Below are 15,313 nucleotides of genomic sequence, written 5' to 3' on the forward strand. Positions count from 1 at the left end.
ATCAGTGCAGTGCAGTGCATGCTCCTTCCTTTTTGCAAAATATTATTTTGTCTTCCAAAGTGACAGGTCCTGGGTTTGCAGTGTAAATACCAATTAGTGTTTTGTAAATAATGCTCCCCACCATATATGTGTAGTTTGCGAATAATTCCGCAATTCGGTTATTCTGTGGGCGTGAGTCTGTTAGGTAGGATGAAACGGAGCAGGCGGGACATACTCAGTTGTTTTAAAACTGTCGCACTCAAGGGTAAGGTTAATAGTAGAGGGCTACTACACCTGAGTGTCACATTAAGTAAAGTTATTTCGGGCCGGGACGGCCCTAGAGGAAAGACGGGTGCTGTGTTATGGTTTTTAGAACCTTCACTAGTAAATTTTAGTAAATGTTTCCCTTATAAGTGGCCCCCTGTAAATATCCCCATCAATTGGCTTTGTTAAAGATTGCACTCTAGTTAGTCCATGTACAACACGTAGCGAACCGTAGGACCTCTCAGTAGTTATTTCATTATTGTGTGTTTCAGTTAAGGATCTGTTCCCAATAGTTGAATCTGCGTTGCATTAATCAAATAAGATTGGCCCCATTCCGTCCATTTTGCTCTCCCTCTCCAAATTGTGGTACCTCGCTTGCCAGCCGCGTTCGCCGCCGTTGCATTGGGCTGTTTTGCTGGCACCACGCTGCCATAAGCCATGCGGTCAAGCCGAGGAAGACGGGGGCGAGGCCACCAGAACAAGGTGTGGCATGTCGACTCGTCAGCAGAGGTGGAGTCAGCAAGCCCTTACCGACCAACCAGCGCCACGGTGAGCAAACCGGTAGGCGTGTCATCGGAGCCGGCGGCTTGATTCCGACACGGACAATAAAAGCGGCTGCGAGGGACTGCTTGAACAGTTGATTGAGAAGTTTCATGAGCAGTTGAGGAAGAAGACGTGATCTGGCAGATGAGTGAGGTACCCGACGAGGATACAGATCATTGAAAGGAGGAGAGTGGGGATTGATGGCGACAATCCCGCGCTTCATTCGCATTGTCCGACCGTGTGAGATACGAGACCAGAAGCTGCCGCTGGCTGTTCGCTTCCAGCCCGGAGCGTGGACCTGGTGCGGACCTCGATGCTGTGCCTCTGCCCGAACCTTCCAGCCCTGCTGTCCCCACCTGGACCTTCTCCCTCTTCCAGTCATTCCTGCCTGCTATTCCCCTTTCGTGTATGTTTGTCCTGGGGTATAATATAAGACTGTTTAAGGCTGCCCTGTGTCCTGCTTCTTCTTCTTCGTTCTGTATATTACTTTCGTTTCCTCTTCCTTTGGTTTTGGTGTACATAATTAATAAATGTCTGTTATTTCTTACCCCATTTGGTTTCATTCTCACCCGATCGCTTTAGTCCCTTCTTCTAATTGAGTACCTGTGGCGCGATTTGGCCAACTGCTTTAAATCGGGTTAGTCAATTGCTAACGGCTCGAATCGCGGATTGCTAAACCGCTCGGCAAATACCGTCTTGTCCGTGGTTCGAGCGGTACTTGTCTCCCTGCTTTGCGGAGGGATTGGTAAAGTTATTCAGGAGAACACCTGGACCAATAACCCTGACCAATCCCACCCCGCAGAGGAGCGTTATAAGTACCAGGACTAGAGACAGCCAGCTTAACAGGCCAAGGGGATTAACCCCCCCTTGCTAAGGGGAGTGCCGTCTCTGAGATCCGCAACAATATATATATATATTTATTGTTACGGTTTTGTGAATAAAGGATGACCCCCCCTCGTAGGTAGACACACCACAACATGTAGCCTCGCTGTAGTTCAGTTATTTCATAGTAAATGTAAGCGTAGTCCTTTCCTGTGTTAGTTTTGCATTGAGCAGGCCAGTGAGTAGGCCTCAATTAGGTTGGAATACCATGTGCTCGGCCTGAACAAATCTGGCAAGGCCAAAGGGAGGAGCTGCAGTGGTAGTGGCCGGTAAGCAGTGAGCCGCCAATCAGCACTCGAGGGAAGTGGCTCACAACGGCGGCGAGAGGCGGGGCTTGGAACATTCGGGTAAGGTCGGGGAGGGGCCATATAAGGCCCTGCCCCGAGCCCACCAGAGAAGAATGCAGATGAGAGAGAGCCGAAAGCAGTCGAGAGAGAGGTGAGAGTTCGCTGTGAGAGACGTGTCAGAGTTTGCCCCGAACAAGCAGAGAACGAGAGAATCGCCCAGCCCCTGAACAAGTCGGAGTGCTTGAATTGAACTGTTTGTAATAGCCTCGTTGTACACGAACTCTCCCCGTGCCCCGTGCCCTGTGCCCTGCGCTCTGCTGCCTGTATTAAATCGCGCTTGTGAAGATGACCCATTCCGGGCCACAGACGCGCGGCGACCTTGCCTGCGCTCCCAGCGTACGTGCCGCGAACACCAGAGGGCGACGCTGGCGAGCTATCCGGAGAGGACGACGCCAGGACGCGTTTGGGAACGCGAACTTTTCCTTCCTTCTCTTTTCCCCGCGTGAGTGATTGGGCCCTTTGTCTGGGCTTTAAGCTAAACTGTTAAGTGCCTGCTCTGTGTCTCTTTGGATCATTGTACATAATAAATAAATTGTTTTCTTCCTCTTATTTGATCGTTCCCGTCCTCTCCATCTATTGGCCTAGCATCGTTTGAATAGAACCGCTCAATCGGGTTCAATAAAAGTAACGGCATGAGTCACGTAGGGCTGTCAACCGAGCCGAGACCGGGACGAAATCCCGGCGGTTTCGGCTTTCGAGACGGTCTCGGGACGGTCCCGAGATAAATTGATTGACGCAATTTCTCGGTAAAAAAATCCCGGTTAAAATTCCAACTTCTTGCAGATATTTTCCATAATAGAGGCATTTATTGAGCCTTGCTTTCATTACTCTGCTTCTGCACAAGCATCATTTTTCGCAAGTGCAGCTGAACTGACACAAACGATGATAGATAAAGTAAACTCACTGTTCCAGGATTTTCCCCTTGTCAACAAACAATGCACTGCAAACGAATCCGAATTCCGAATCCGGATCTTCACCAACATCTAATCATGTCGTCCTTGTCACACACGCTGCATCTCCACAAAATTTCGTCCGAATCCGTCCACAACTTTTTGAGATATTGTGTTCACAAACAAACGGACAAACAGACAGGAGTGAAAACATAACCTCCATCTACCTTTGGTGGCGGAGGTAACGACATCAGGATGAAGGTCACAATGAAAATCCGCCGCATCGCGGCTTCATTTAAACCGTCGAATCCTTCCGCTGTATCACTCCGCCTCGCCCCGCCCCGCTGCGGTCACGTGTCCGTCCTTGGAGACGAGTTACAGGATGTGGTTGCTATGGTCTTTTGCACATTAATATCGAGGGACTCGCTCGAGGCTCCGTGATTGGAGGGACGATGTTTATTTAGATTAAAAACACGTTTATAACGGATTATTCTACACACAATGTATTAATACAAGTACAATACATTATGTAGTTTTATGAAATGAGTTTTTGATGAACGTTTATGTTTAATTGCAACGCTATAACTATAAATTGTAAGAATCCCTCGGGGTTTGGTTTGACGGTTTGAATGTGAAAGTATTTTGGTTATCTTATCTCCACTTTAGGCCTGATAAGTTGATTACGTTTACTTTAGTCACAGAGTCTAAATAAGGAGGAGGGCGGGGGGGGGGGGGGGGTGATCAGTACACCGCCTGCTTTATAATTTACTAGCAGAAGTACCCGGCATTGCCGGGCGGGGGAGGGGAGGTGAACGGGGGGTGGGGGGGAGCGAGCCCCTTGGCGATCACAACTCACAAAATGATAATGAAACTCCAACCGGGACTCGAATATGCCTGGGCAGAAACATTTTCTCCCTCTCTGACATTCCGAGCAAGAAATTACACGACAATACAAACTGTAATGAGATAACCCGGTCCCGTCGGTGGCCGATCATCAGCATGTAGGCGGTGTATTTTATTTCATCCCGGTAAATGGAAGCTAAGTCGGAATTTAAGTACTCAACATCAGAAATGAATTTTTTTCATGGTTGTTTATATATTGTAATGAAATTCCATTATTTTTGAAGCCTTATTATTTATTTATTTATTTTTAAATTTTTAAAAAATTTTTTATTTATTTTTTACTTTGCCGGGAACCGAGCCGAGCCGAGATCCCGTTATGAAAATTGAAAATTTATCGAGACGGTTCCGAGACGGGATTTTGAATCTAGCTAACAGCACTAGCCGTCACGTGATATGCACATTGTCCGGGCGTACTCGATTAGCGTGGCTTGTGCGAGGTCCGGTCCCCGTTTTCGTGGCAGCATGGGTCAAAGGTACGTGCGGCATAGACCCGATACCCTTTTCAACGCTCGCTGCGGAAGTTGCGACTTGGCCTCATGGACACGAAGACCCTAGGGAAAAAAGGGGTTTAACCCCACTTTTGTAACGTCGACGGGCTGCGATGACTAACTTCCCTGCAAATGTCTGCTGCTGTTCTTCTGCTCCAATCGGCTCATCTGATCATGTGCTTGTTAAAGTGGACATCTCTCTGACCATTCTCAGAGAGCCTCCTCAGCATTGATGAGTCTGGCATTTCACTCAGGCCAACTGGCACGGTCTTCAAGCAGTCATCAATCATCTGGACTGGTCTCCCATCTCTCCCGCCTCTGACATCAACTCATCCTGGGAATTCTTCCAAAGTAAATTGCTCTCTCTCATGCACAGATTTATCCCATCTCGTCGACGGGGAGATCCGCAACAATAGAAACATATATATATATATATATGTATAAATATTAATAAACGTTGAAATGTGCAAAAGTCACATTGTATGGTTTAATCTCACAGGCACCGACCTGTCTCAGGGATTGATTAATATTCAATTTGCTCGATTGAACGAATCTGCATCAAGACAATGTATGGATGTTTTATCTTTCCTTCAAGCTTGAATTACCTAGTAATTCACAAACTCTGTTTTAAGTTCTATTGTTCACATTAACATTTAAGACAATGTACGAAATACTTATCTTTCCCAAACTTGATTTACTCAGTGGGATGTGTGGGCAATCTCTCATCTCGCCTGGGAGAACCATTGTTTGACTCTTCCTGGGTCAGTTTAGTCATATGTAAAGTGATAAGTATGCTGATTATGCTACCCAAGCAACCACATCCCACATCCCACATCTTCGAGTCCATCAGTAAATATAAGGCTGATCACCACAATTGGAGATTTAGAATGGATCATAATGTGCACATGACATTGTGTTTTGTTTCTCTCGTGTACACGAAATAAATTATGCTTTGAATGGCTTTCAAGTTGAAGTGAGCTGAGTCTCTTTCTTCAACAATTTCTTTCACAAAGAGCAGGTGAGTTATCTTTGCTGGGACCCTGTACAAATTAGAAATTCCTGGCCTTACTGCGTGCCGCAAGTGGTTTCATATCGGATAATCCGCGACACCAGATTATAGTGCTTGCTTAAAATGCTTAGTATGGTGTGCCTGTCGCACCTCCAACACCATATAAATTCCATGGGCCCAGGTGTTCACGTGTCACATGCGTGTGGCTTTATTCTGCTCTGAAGGGCAAACTGACAACACTAATTTGATGTTCCACCATCATTGTTACCTTACTTGCAACTGCTGTAAATCGAAATGGCGGCATCAAAGCAAGAAACACGAGATTGTTTATTGGTTACCAGCAGTGGAAGGAGCAATTGTCTCTCAAATAATTAATCAACATGTCGTACTCTTGACTTTTATAGACGAAAGACCACATTGAAGCGCGATGCTGCGCGCGCTAATGCTTACGCAAGGAGCAAGCGGACAACGCGGTTCATAAAAGAGTCTTTATTGAAAGTACTCAAACTGCAGCACTGAGCTGCTCCGGGCTGCGCGCCCCATGTATATCTTGAGGCCACGCCTCTCTCTAGGGCGTGGCCGCCGCCCACTTGGTGCGCGGAATGATGTCACCACGCCAGTGGGCTTTCGTGTCCGCCACACGCGCCCCCCCCCCCCCAGAATTCCCGCGCACCTGGAGGGCCAGTTTGCGGGGCAAACGGATGACCCGGCCGAAGCGCCCCCTGGCGATCGGCGGCGTCCGGGGTGCAGGGATGCCAGGTGGGATGCCTCTGGCTGCCCCTGGGATGGGTGCAGGACAGGAGGGCGGCGTGGCGGCGAGGCTGGGCAGTGCCGGGGGTCCGCCCGCAGGGGGGCGGCCCCGATGCGGGGGTCGGGCCACTGGCGGTGGATGGTCCACATCGAGGTGGGCCGGCTTGAGGCGGTCTACAGAAACGCAGTCAGGAGTACCGCCGATGTCCAGGGTGAAGTGCTTCGCCCCGGTCTCCAGCACGCAGAAAGGCCCGTCGTACGGGGGCCACAGTGGTGTCCGGTGGGAATCGTGGCGGACGAAGACGTACTCCGCCGTGCGAAGCTCTGGGGCGACGTGCGTCGGTGGGTGCCCGTGGCATGCCGTTGGCACCGGGGCGAACCTCTGGGTGGTCTCTTGCAGAGTGGTGCGCTGCTGTGCCGCGGACCATGGTGCCGTGGAGTCGGGGAGGAACTCGCCCGGCACCCGCAGCGGTTGCCCGAAGACCAACTCCGCCGCGGATGCGCGCAGGTCCTCCTTGGGCACTGTCCGGAGGCCCAGCAGGACCCAGGGGAGCCTGTCGACCCAGCCGCCGTCGCGGAGGGTGGCCCGGAGCGCGCCCTTCAATGAGCGGTGAAATCGCTCACACAGGCCGTTAGCCTGGGGGTGGTAGGCCATGGTTCGGTGCAGCCGGACCCTGAGCCCCTGCGCGACCGCCCCCCAGAGCACGGCCTCCGTGGGCACGGGCACGGCCTCCGGCCACCGGGTGGTGCAGTCCACCATGGTGAGGATGTGGGTGAAACCCCGCGAGGGAGGCAGAGGTCCCACCAGGTCCACGTGGACGTGGTCAAACCGGCGTTCCAGCACCGTGAACGGGGCCAACGGGGCCTGGGTGTGCCGGAGCACCTTGGCGCGCTGGCACGCGAGGCACGTCCTGGCCCAGCCGCGGACGGCCTTCCGGAGGCCATGCCAGACGAACTTGTTGGCGATCAACCTTTGGGAGGCCCTCGTGCCCGGGTGGGACAGGCCGTGGATGACGTCAAACACCTGGCGCTGCCAGCCCGCGGGCACGATGGGGCGAGGCCGCCCGAGGGAGACGTCGCACAAGAGGGCCGCGCCCGCGCCGTCGAACGGCACCTCGGTGACGCGGAGGCCCGTGACGGCGGTCCGCAAGGCCTGGACGTCGGGGTCAGCGGCCTGGTCCGCTGCTATCCGGGCATAGTCGATGCCGAGGTGGACTGCGTGGGCGACGGCCCGGGAAAGGCAATCCGCCACCGGGTTGTCCTTCCCCGCGACGTGCCGGATGTTCGTCGTGTACTCGGACACGGGCGAGAGGTGACGCTGCTGCCGGGCCGACCACGGCTCGGTGACCTTGCCCATCGCGAAGATCAGCGGCTTGTGGTCGACGAAGGCCGTGAACACACGGCCCTCGAACAGATGGCGGAAGTGCCTGACCGCCAAGTGAAGCCCGAGCAACTCGCGGTCGAAGGTACTGTAACGGCGTTCGGGCGGGCGAAGCTGCCGGCTAAAGAACGCCAGCGGTTGCCAAGCTCCACGCACCCATTGCTCGTGCACCGCGCCCACCGCCTAGTCCGAGGCGTCGGTGGTGAGGGCGATCGGTGCATCGGGCGCCGGGTGCACGAGCATGGTGGCATTAGCCAAGGCGAGCTTTGCGCCCGTGACCGCCGTGTCCATCTGCTCGGTCCAGGTAACGTCGCCTTTGCCCGGCTTACATCGGAGAGCTTCGTGCAGGGGGCGCAGGAGCTGGGCGATACGGGGCAGGAACCGATGGTAAAAGTTCACCATGCCCAGGAACTCCTGCAGCCCTCTGATCATGCGGGGGCGCGGAAACCCCTTCACCGCCTCCACCTTGGCCGGCAGGGGGACGGCTCCGTGCCTGGTGACACGGTGCCCCAGAAAATCGATTATGGCGACGCCGAACCGGCACTTTGCGGGGTTCACAATCAGGCCATGCTGGCCCAGGCGTTCGAAGAGCGTGCGGAGGTGGCGTAGGTGCTTTTCGCGGGACGCGCTGGCGACGAGGATATCGTCCAGGTAGACGTAGACAAAATCCAAGTCGCGCAGGACGCTGTCCATCAGTTGCTGGAACGCCTGAGCCGCATTCTTCAGACCGAAGGGCATCCGCAGGAACTCGAAGAGTCCGAATGGCGTGATGACCGCCGTCTTCGGGACGTCCTCCGGCCTGACGGGGACCTGATGGTAGCCGCGTATGAGGTCCACCTTCGAGAAGAAGGACATGCCAGCCAAATGGGCGGAAAAGTCCTGAATGTGGGGGACGGGGTAGCGGCCGGGAGTGGTGGCGTCATTGAGACGGCGATAGTCCCCGCACGGTCGCCATCCCCCGCCGGGCTTCGGCACGATGTGCAGCGGCGACGCCCAAGCACTCTCCGAGCGCCGAACGATGCCGAGTCGCTCCAGGGTAGCGAACCCCGCTTTTGCCACCGCCAGCTTCGTCGGCTCGAGGCGGCGTGCCCGGGCGTAGACTGGTGGCCCGACGGTGGGGATGTGATGGGCCACCCTGTGCTTGACGGCCCCCGCCGACAAGGTGGGCGCTTGAGGGCCGGGAAGCCGGCGAGGAGGCGGGTGAATTCGTCCGCTGCCGGAAGCGTACAGATCAACGTGGCCGGAACCGAACCGTTCGGCAAGCCGCTTGGCAAGCCGCTCGGCGAGCCGCTCGTTGAGCTGCTCGACGAGCTGGGCAGCGCACAAGCGAGCGAGCTGAACGTCTCGGCCTGGACAAGACGTCTGCGCTTTACGTCGACCAGGAGCCCATTAGCGCACAGGAAGTCCGCGCCAAGCAGTGCCATGGGCACGTCGGCAGTGACGAACATCCATCGGAAAACCTGCCCTCCGAACCGCAGAGAGAGGCAGCGTTTTCCGTACGTACGGATGGGCGTCCCGTTCGCGGCAAGCAGCGCGGGGCCCCCGCCCGCGGCGTGCTTGTCTGACGTACCGGCGGGAACGAGTCACCTGCGCTCCCATGTCGCACAGGTAACGGTGCCCGGATAAGGTGTCCGTTATGAACAGCAGGCTGCTCGAACGGCCGGCGCTCATCGCCACTATTGAGCGCCAGCCCGGACGTTTCCCGACCTGTTGAAGGAGCATGGCGGATGACACTGCCGAGTCTCGTGGCCGAACTTGGCGTGGAACCAGCACCAGGTGGTGGAGCTGGAGGAGTGCGGCTGGCTCCGCCAGGCCGGTGGAGTTGGCGGTTTTCCCCGTGGTGGCGGTTTTCGCCGCGGCGGTGGGCGGGGCGTGGCGGCGGTCACGAGGTGCATATCAGCATGCTGCGTATGCTGTGTAAGCTGATGCTGTGGATCAGCATCATCAGCAGCATCAGCCTCGAGGTCCGTGACGGCCGCACCGACTCTCGCCCGCGTATCCGAAGCCGCGAAGTACCTGTCCGCCTCGGCTGCCAATGCTCGGGGTTCCGTTAGCACGGTCCCGGCCAACGCGAGGCGAACCTGCGCTGGAAGTTGGCGACGGAAAAGCGCCCGGAATAGAGAACCGGGGGCTTCGTCGCCCAACAGTGACAGCATATGGTCCATTCGGACCGACGGGCGCGTGTCGCCGAGCTCGGGGAGGTCCAGGAGGCGGTCGGCCCATGCGTCATCCGTGAGGCCGAATGTGGCTAGGAGTAGCCGCTTGAGTGCCTCGTACTTGTGGCCGTCCGGTGGGTGGCGAAGGACGGACACAACTCGAGCGGCCGTGCCGGGCCCGAGGGAGGCGACGACGTGGCAGTAGCGCGTGTCGTCGCCGGTGAGGCGCCGAAGCTGAAATTGGGCTTCGGCTTGGACGAACCAGACTTCGGCCTGGGCCTCCCAAAATTCGGGAAGTTTAATCGACATTGCGTTGTTGTTTGCCATTGCAATGGCGTCGTGTTCGGAAGGATCACTACGGCAGATCCAACATCGAGGTCACCATATGAAGCGCGATGCTGCGTGCGCTAATGCTTACGCAAGGAGCAAGCGGACAACGCGGTTCATAAAAGAGTCTTTATTGAAAGTACTCAAACTGCAGCACTGAGCTGCTCCGGGCTGCGCGCCCTGTGTATATCTTGAGGCCACGCCTCTCTCTCGGGCGTGGCCGCCGCCCACTTGGTGCGCGGAGTGATGTCACCACGCCAGTGGGCTTTCGTGTCCGCCACAACATCACCTTTGAACCACTCTCACAACAAAAATATACAGTACAAGGTTCAAATCCATCAGCAAGCCTTTGATTGTTCTGTTTTTCTTCATGAATTTCCAGGATTGGATAGGATTGCCGAGTTGAAACCCCCACGATTGATCAAATCACATTTACCGTACAAGCTGCTGCCAAAATCATTCTTTGACAATGATTGTAAGGTAAGGGTTAAAATTCTGATCTTGATAAGAACATTTAATTAGACCGGCATTTTTGTCTAACTCAGCAACTTTAACCCTTAGTCAGCAACCCTAACAACACCATCCACAGCACAACCCTAATCAAAGACCAAAATCCAATCAATGGGAAGTTAAGGGCAAATAGGAGGGAATGGAGGGGAAAAGTATTGGAGTGAAGAGGTGCATCACAAACAGAATATCAACATATGGAGGTGTTCTTCATTCATTGTGAAAGGGGATGGGGGAAGGAGGGTGGTTAGGTATCATATCCACTCATCCCACCTACCTGGATGTTTGCCTTACTTGCATATATCAAACAAGATGGTGAACATTACATTTCACTCTTATGGAGACATTTCTGACTTTCAAAATTGGACATGTATCATGTATGTGCTCTACGGTGGAGCTTAAAAAACTTTTAAACCTAAAGTTTTATTTTTGAAAGTCTTACCCACGTAATCTGTTCCACATAATATAGAAACACTGTATAAAACGTTTGAGCACTAAATTATTATGTTTAGGGGTAGCTCAAGGGCCGCAAAGATTATGAAAATTATAAAAATTCAACGAATTACGAGTATATCAGACTATATCTTAATTTATTTTAAACAACACACTTAAACACAGTATTTATTTTTGAACACGTTAATAGTGAATTCTTTGTTCAGTTTCTGACAGAGTTCATAGTATCAGTCTGACAATGTCCAGCAAACCCCAAATTTATTATTTTCATGGCATCCCGGACAGTGTATGTTTTCTGCTATCAGGGTACATTCTGCGATGGTCCTCGACAACTTGCAGCAGGAATTGCAGCTGAGTTTCATCGCGGGTTATCAACCCACTGTACTCCTGAATGAGTGCCACTCCACGTTCAGCATAGTCATTGACAACTTTTAGAGAGTTGACTGTTTCTGCAGCCTGCTTGTAGTCGTCTCTGTCATCCCACAAGTCCGGATCAACTGCGAGAAATCCATCTGGAAGTTCCATCATTCGCAGAAGTTTCATTGACCTTGCTGTGACGAAATCTTCCAAGTTCTTGTCCTTGAATGAATCAAGAGCAACAGTGATTCGCTTGGAATGATCCTGATCTTGGTCTTCTTCATTCTTCATGGCACTCACCATCAGTCTCTTGGTTGCCGAACTGACCCGACTGTCGAAGAAAGCCAAGCTAACAAGTTCCTGTGACAAGTACCACACGTGATTGGAAAACTTGCGTGATGTTGACTTTGAGATGGCTGGATGGATTGATGAGTATTCAAGCAGTGACTTCAGCAGCAGCAGGTCACTGCAAGGAGCACCTGATGCTTGAGGTGCAGAGATCCAGGCTGTCAGGTAGACACGTACTGTGAATACACACACATCACGTAATCCTCTCTTTTCTGCAGGAGTCAGTTTGAATTGAGCCTTGAACATCCAGATCTTGAGACAGTATATTACTTTGGACATCCAGCGGGCGTGGTGCATTGCTCCGGGTGACATGAATCGCACTCCTCTGGCAGGAGCAGCACCGAGAAAGACAATCACAAGTTCCAAGAATTCTTTATAATCATCTCTCGGCTGACTCTGTTCAAGATGCTTGTTGGCATAATCGATAGTGCCTTGCTTTATGTCTTCCACTAGACTTGCCACGTCATCAGCTGCAATCCCTGGTTCATACTTGGCCGTGTCTAGGAATCCCCAGTATTCCTGGAAGCGTTTGAAGAGTGGAACCTTGGGAGAAGATTTGGCTCCCAATCCCATACACACTTGGAACACTGCACCAATTATCAATTCCATAATGTGATGCCTGCAAGCTAGTGACAAGAGCTCCTTCTCAAGCTTCTGCTCTAGGAGGACACAGGCACCAGCGATCCGACCAGTGTTTGAGCTGGTCGTGTCAAAACACATAGCTCGGATGCTGTCGGCTACGCCCCAGTCTTCAATGGCTCCAACGACAGCAGCAGCCTGAGCCTCGCCTGTTCCAGATGGAAGCTTGGCAACTGTGAGTAGCTGAGAAACTCCTTTCCCTGAAACCAATACTGGCAGGCGATCAACCTTCTCTTTTCCAATTAGATCAAGGATCAGTTTGCCGTCCCAGTGAACAACAAGGGGAACGTTACCCTGAAACTCCGCCTTTATATTTGCAGATCTCTGGACTCGGTGTTGTACTCTTTGTCGGCGAATTGAGTCTCTGTTTAGAGCAAGTTCATCAATGTTCTGTCCCAAGCTTTTGGCAGTTTCTGCTATAACAAAAATGGCTTTGCGGTCTGACACTTTTGTGCGATCTAGAGCGGCTGCGAGTTCTTCAGTAACGACAGTTTTTCGCCTCCTCTTTCTTTTTCGTGTCTGAAATGTGATGCCTCCAGCAGCTCCCTCACTTGCATTGTCCCCAGTTTCCATCTTTTCACTATCTTCTGCTGAGCTGTTTTCAGATTCAGAACCAGATGAAATCAGTTCAGCTGTAGAAGCTGCTAACTGTTTCATTTGCTCCATTCGCTGTTGCCTGGCAAGCATTTCCTCCTCTCTTTTGGATGTCGTTTTCTCCTTCGCAGCAAGCTTTACATCTACTCCAACCAGCGACCCCCTTCTTCCCTTTTCTCACTGGGCTAACAAGAAATCCTTGTCTTCTTGTAATACTGACGTATTGGTCAGAGCATCAGCGTGAGCGACATCAAAAAGGTCTTCAAGCCTGGAAACAAAAGCCGACTCTCTCGCGAGTTGAGTTGGTGACGTTCGCGCTTTGTTCTTTTTCAGAAGATGCCATTCTTCAAATGTCTGATCAAGCTTGGTTTGGCAGTTTTGATGAGCTCTCATCGGGATTCTAGCTTTCTTCCAAAAGTTAGCTATTTCCGTGATGGTAACATCCGCTGATTGTCTTACGGTCTCCTTCAGATCGAGATGGTGATGTAGGAAGAATCCAAGAGCCATACGCAATGATGGCAACTTGCTGCCACTTAATTCAGTCACAAAATCGCCAAGGAGATACAACTTGGTTTGAGATCTTGTTGCTTTTTCCACAGATGACATTTTCAATCAGATATGAATCTGAAAGAAATAGAACATAGCATTAAGAAATTAAGAATCAAGAAAATTCAAACAGTTCTATTAATAACTGAGCAGTGAGCACAATGCCTCAAGCAATTACACAAACATACTGCTGCAACAATGTTGCAGCTGTTGCTTAGTCAGCCTAGTCAGTCCATTGAGTCCAAACAGTAAACAAGTCTGAACATGTCTGGAATATAAATTCATGGAAAATTTGCATTATCAATTTATCAGAAAAACAATGGGATTCGGATGATAGGTTGGATAATAGATATGAACCAGTTGAACCACAATGATTATGCTTCTATAATCTGTGATAATATTATACCATGTTTATACACCCATTGTGTCTGTGATTCTCTGCAAAGCCTGTGATAACTTCGTTTTTATTTTCAAATAGTGTTCTGTGATACACCTATGTACAGTGTTTACTTTTAGATGCTATGGTGATAAGCGTTCCCAGGTCAGCGCTACATCTCATTTTAGCATTTATTGTCTAGCAGACTCTAGCTCAACGAACATTTTACTCTTTTATTATAACAGATATTGTGTATGTACAATGTACATATTACTACTGTAATTATTTATTTAATGGAGCACAGAGTTTTATAACTTAAAGGTTTTATCTGTGTTCCCAGTAATTAATTTTACCACAATGATTGCATGTTGTGTGTATGATGATAGGAGAGAGTGTCAATTTACTTAGTAGTTAAAATTGGGTTCCTAATTTATCAACAGAATTAATCTATTATCAGTAGTATGTGAAATAAAAGGGTGGCCGCAGCTTTGGGGTATCAGAAACCTTACCATCATTGAGCTACCCCTAAATATTCAATTGTGCTCATATTTTGCCTGAATTTTTATTTCATATATAGGAACAAATTGAGAGGGTAAGAAGATCATATTTCAAAAGTTCAAAAATAAGCTCCACCCTGATGTGCTCATCACTATAAAACTCCATCACCTGCAATTCACCACGTTTAAACTATAATCAATCATGACGCTAAATAAGGGTTTTGACCCTTAAGATAGTCGCAGTGAGGAGGTTTTTGATTGTATGTTGAGCCCTCTTTTTGGACTTTACAGTTTGTGTCTGGCTCGGTTTCAGGTTCTTACAGTGTGAATACATATCTGTCGTTTTCTTTTCCAGATCATATATGTTGCTCGAAATGCAAAGGACGTTCTCGTCTCGTATTTCAACTTTGAGCGAATGGTGCAGCTTGAGCCGGATCCTGGTACCTGGGAAGAGTTCTTCACAAACTACCTAGCTGGACGTGGTACGTTCAAACTTACACTGCTCGTACACTCATTTTGTCTTTATTAAAATTATCTTTATTAAATCTGCAGAGGTTGCTCTTACTGCTCTTTCTGTAGTTATCTGCAGCTGTCACAAACAGTAAATCACACATACATTGCACATGTAAACAAATACAAGAGTCAACACTTGACTTAACTTCAGTCAAACTACATAATCAATACTCGGGAGTTCATAGAACATGAACATACTCGGGGGTTTACCCCCACATTATGTTTGTGATTTGTATTCTATATAATTCAATTAAAATGAGGGTTTAAGGAGGCTTAAAGGCGTATAAATAAATTAATTGCAGGTTTTGTAGCTGTTTTCCCAGTGGCTTTTATATCACCCTATTCAAAACGTTGCATTCGATCTACATCCCTGTTGTTTGTGTCCTTTATGACATCCTTAAAAACAGTGAGTTTCCTGGTTGGAATGATTTTTAATTTTGTTTGATTGTATGGCAGGCAGAGTAAAATATTATCTCAGACCTATATGCACATGTGCGATTGGGACGAATTCAGAGTGAAACTACGCTAAAGTAACAGATTTGTCTTTCGATTCATGTTCCGATT

The 15,313-nt window shown here is 50.4% G+C and overlaps 1 protein-coding gene across 1 annotated transcript in view; it reads left to right on the top strand.

The window, feature by feature from the left end:
* Nucleotides 1-15,313, top strand: part of LOC137432840 (sulfotransferase 1B1-like) — a 64,493-nt gene that overhangs the window by 33,032 nt on the left and 16,148 nt on the right. Inside the window, exons 4-5 of the mRNA XM_068125089.2 lie at nt 10,302-10,399; nt 14,592-14,718. Coding sequence (XP_067981190.2) covers nt 10,302-10,399; nt 14,592-14,718 — 225 coding nt within the window. The remainder of the gene's footprint in view (nt 1-10,301; nt 10,400-14,591; nt 14,719-15,313) is intronic.

The sequence above is a fragment of the Myxine glutinosa genome, chromosome 8 (assembly GCF_964187855.1).
Source record: "Myxine glutinosa chromosome 8, kmMyxGlut1.1, whole genome shotgun sequence".
Lineage (NCBI taxonomy): Eukaryota > Metazoa > Chordata > Myxini > Myxiniformes > Myxinidae > Myxine > Myxine glutinosa.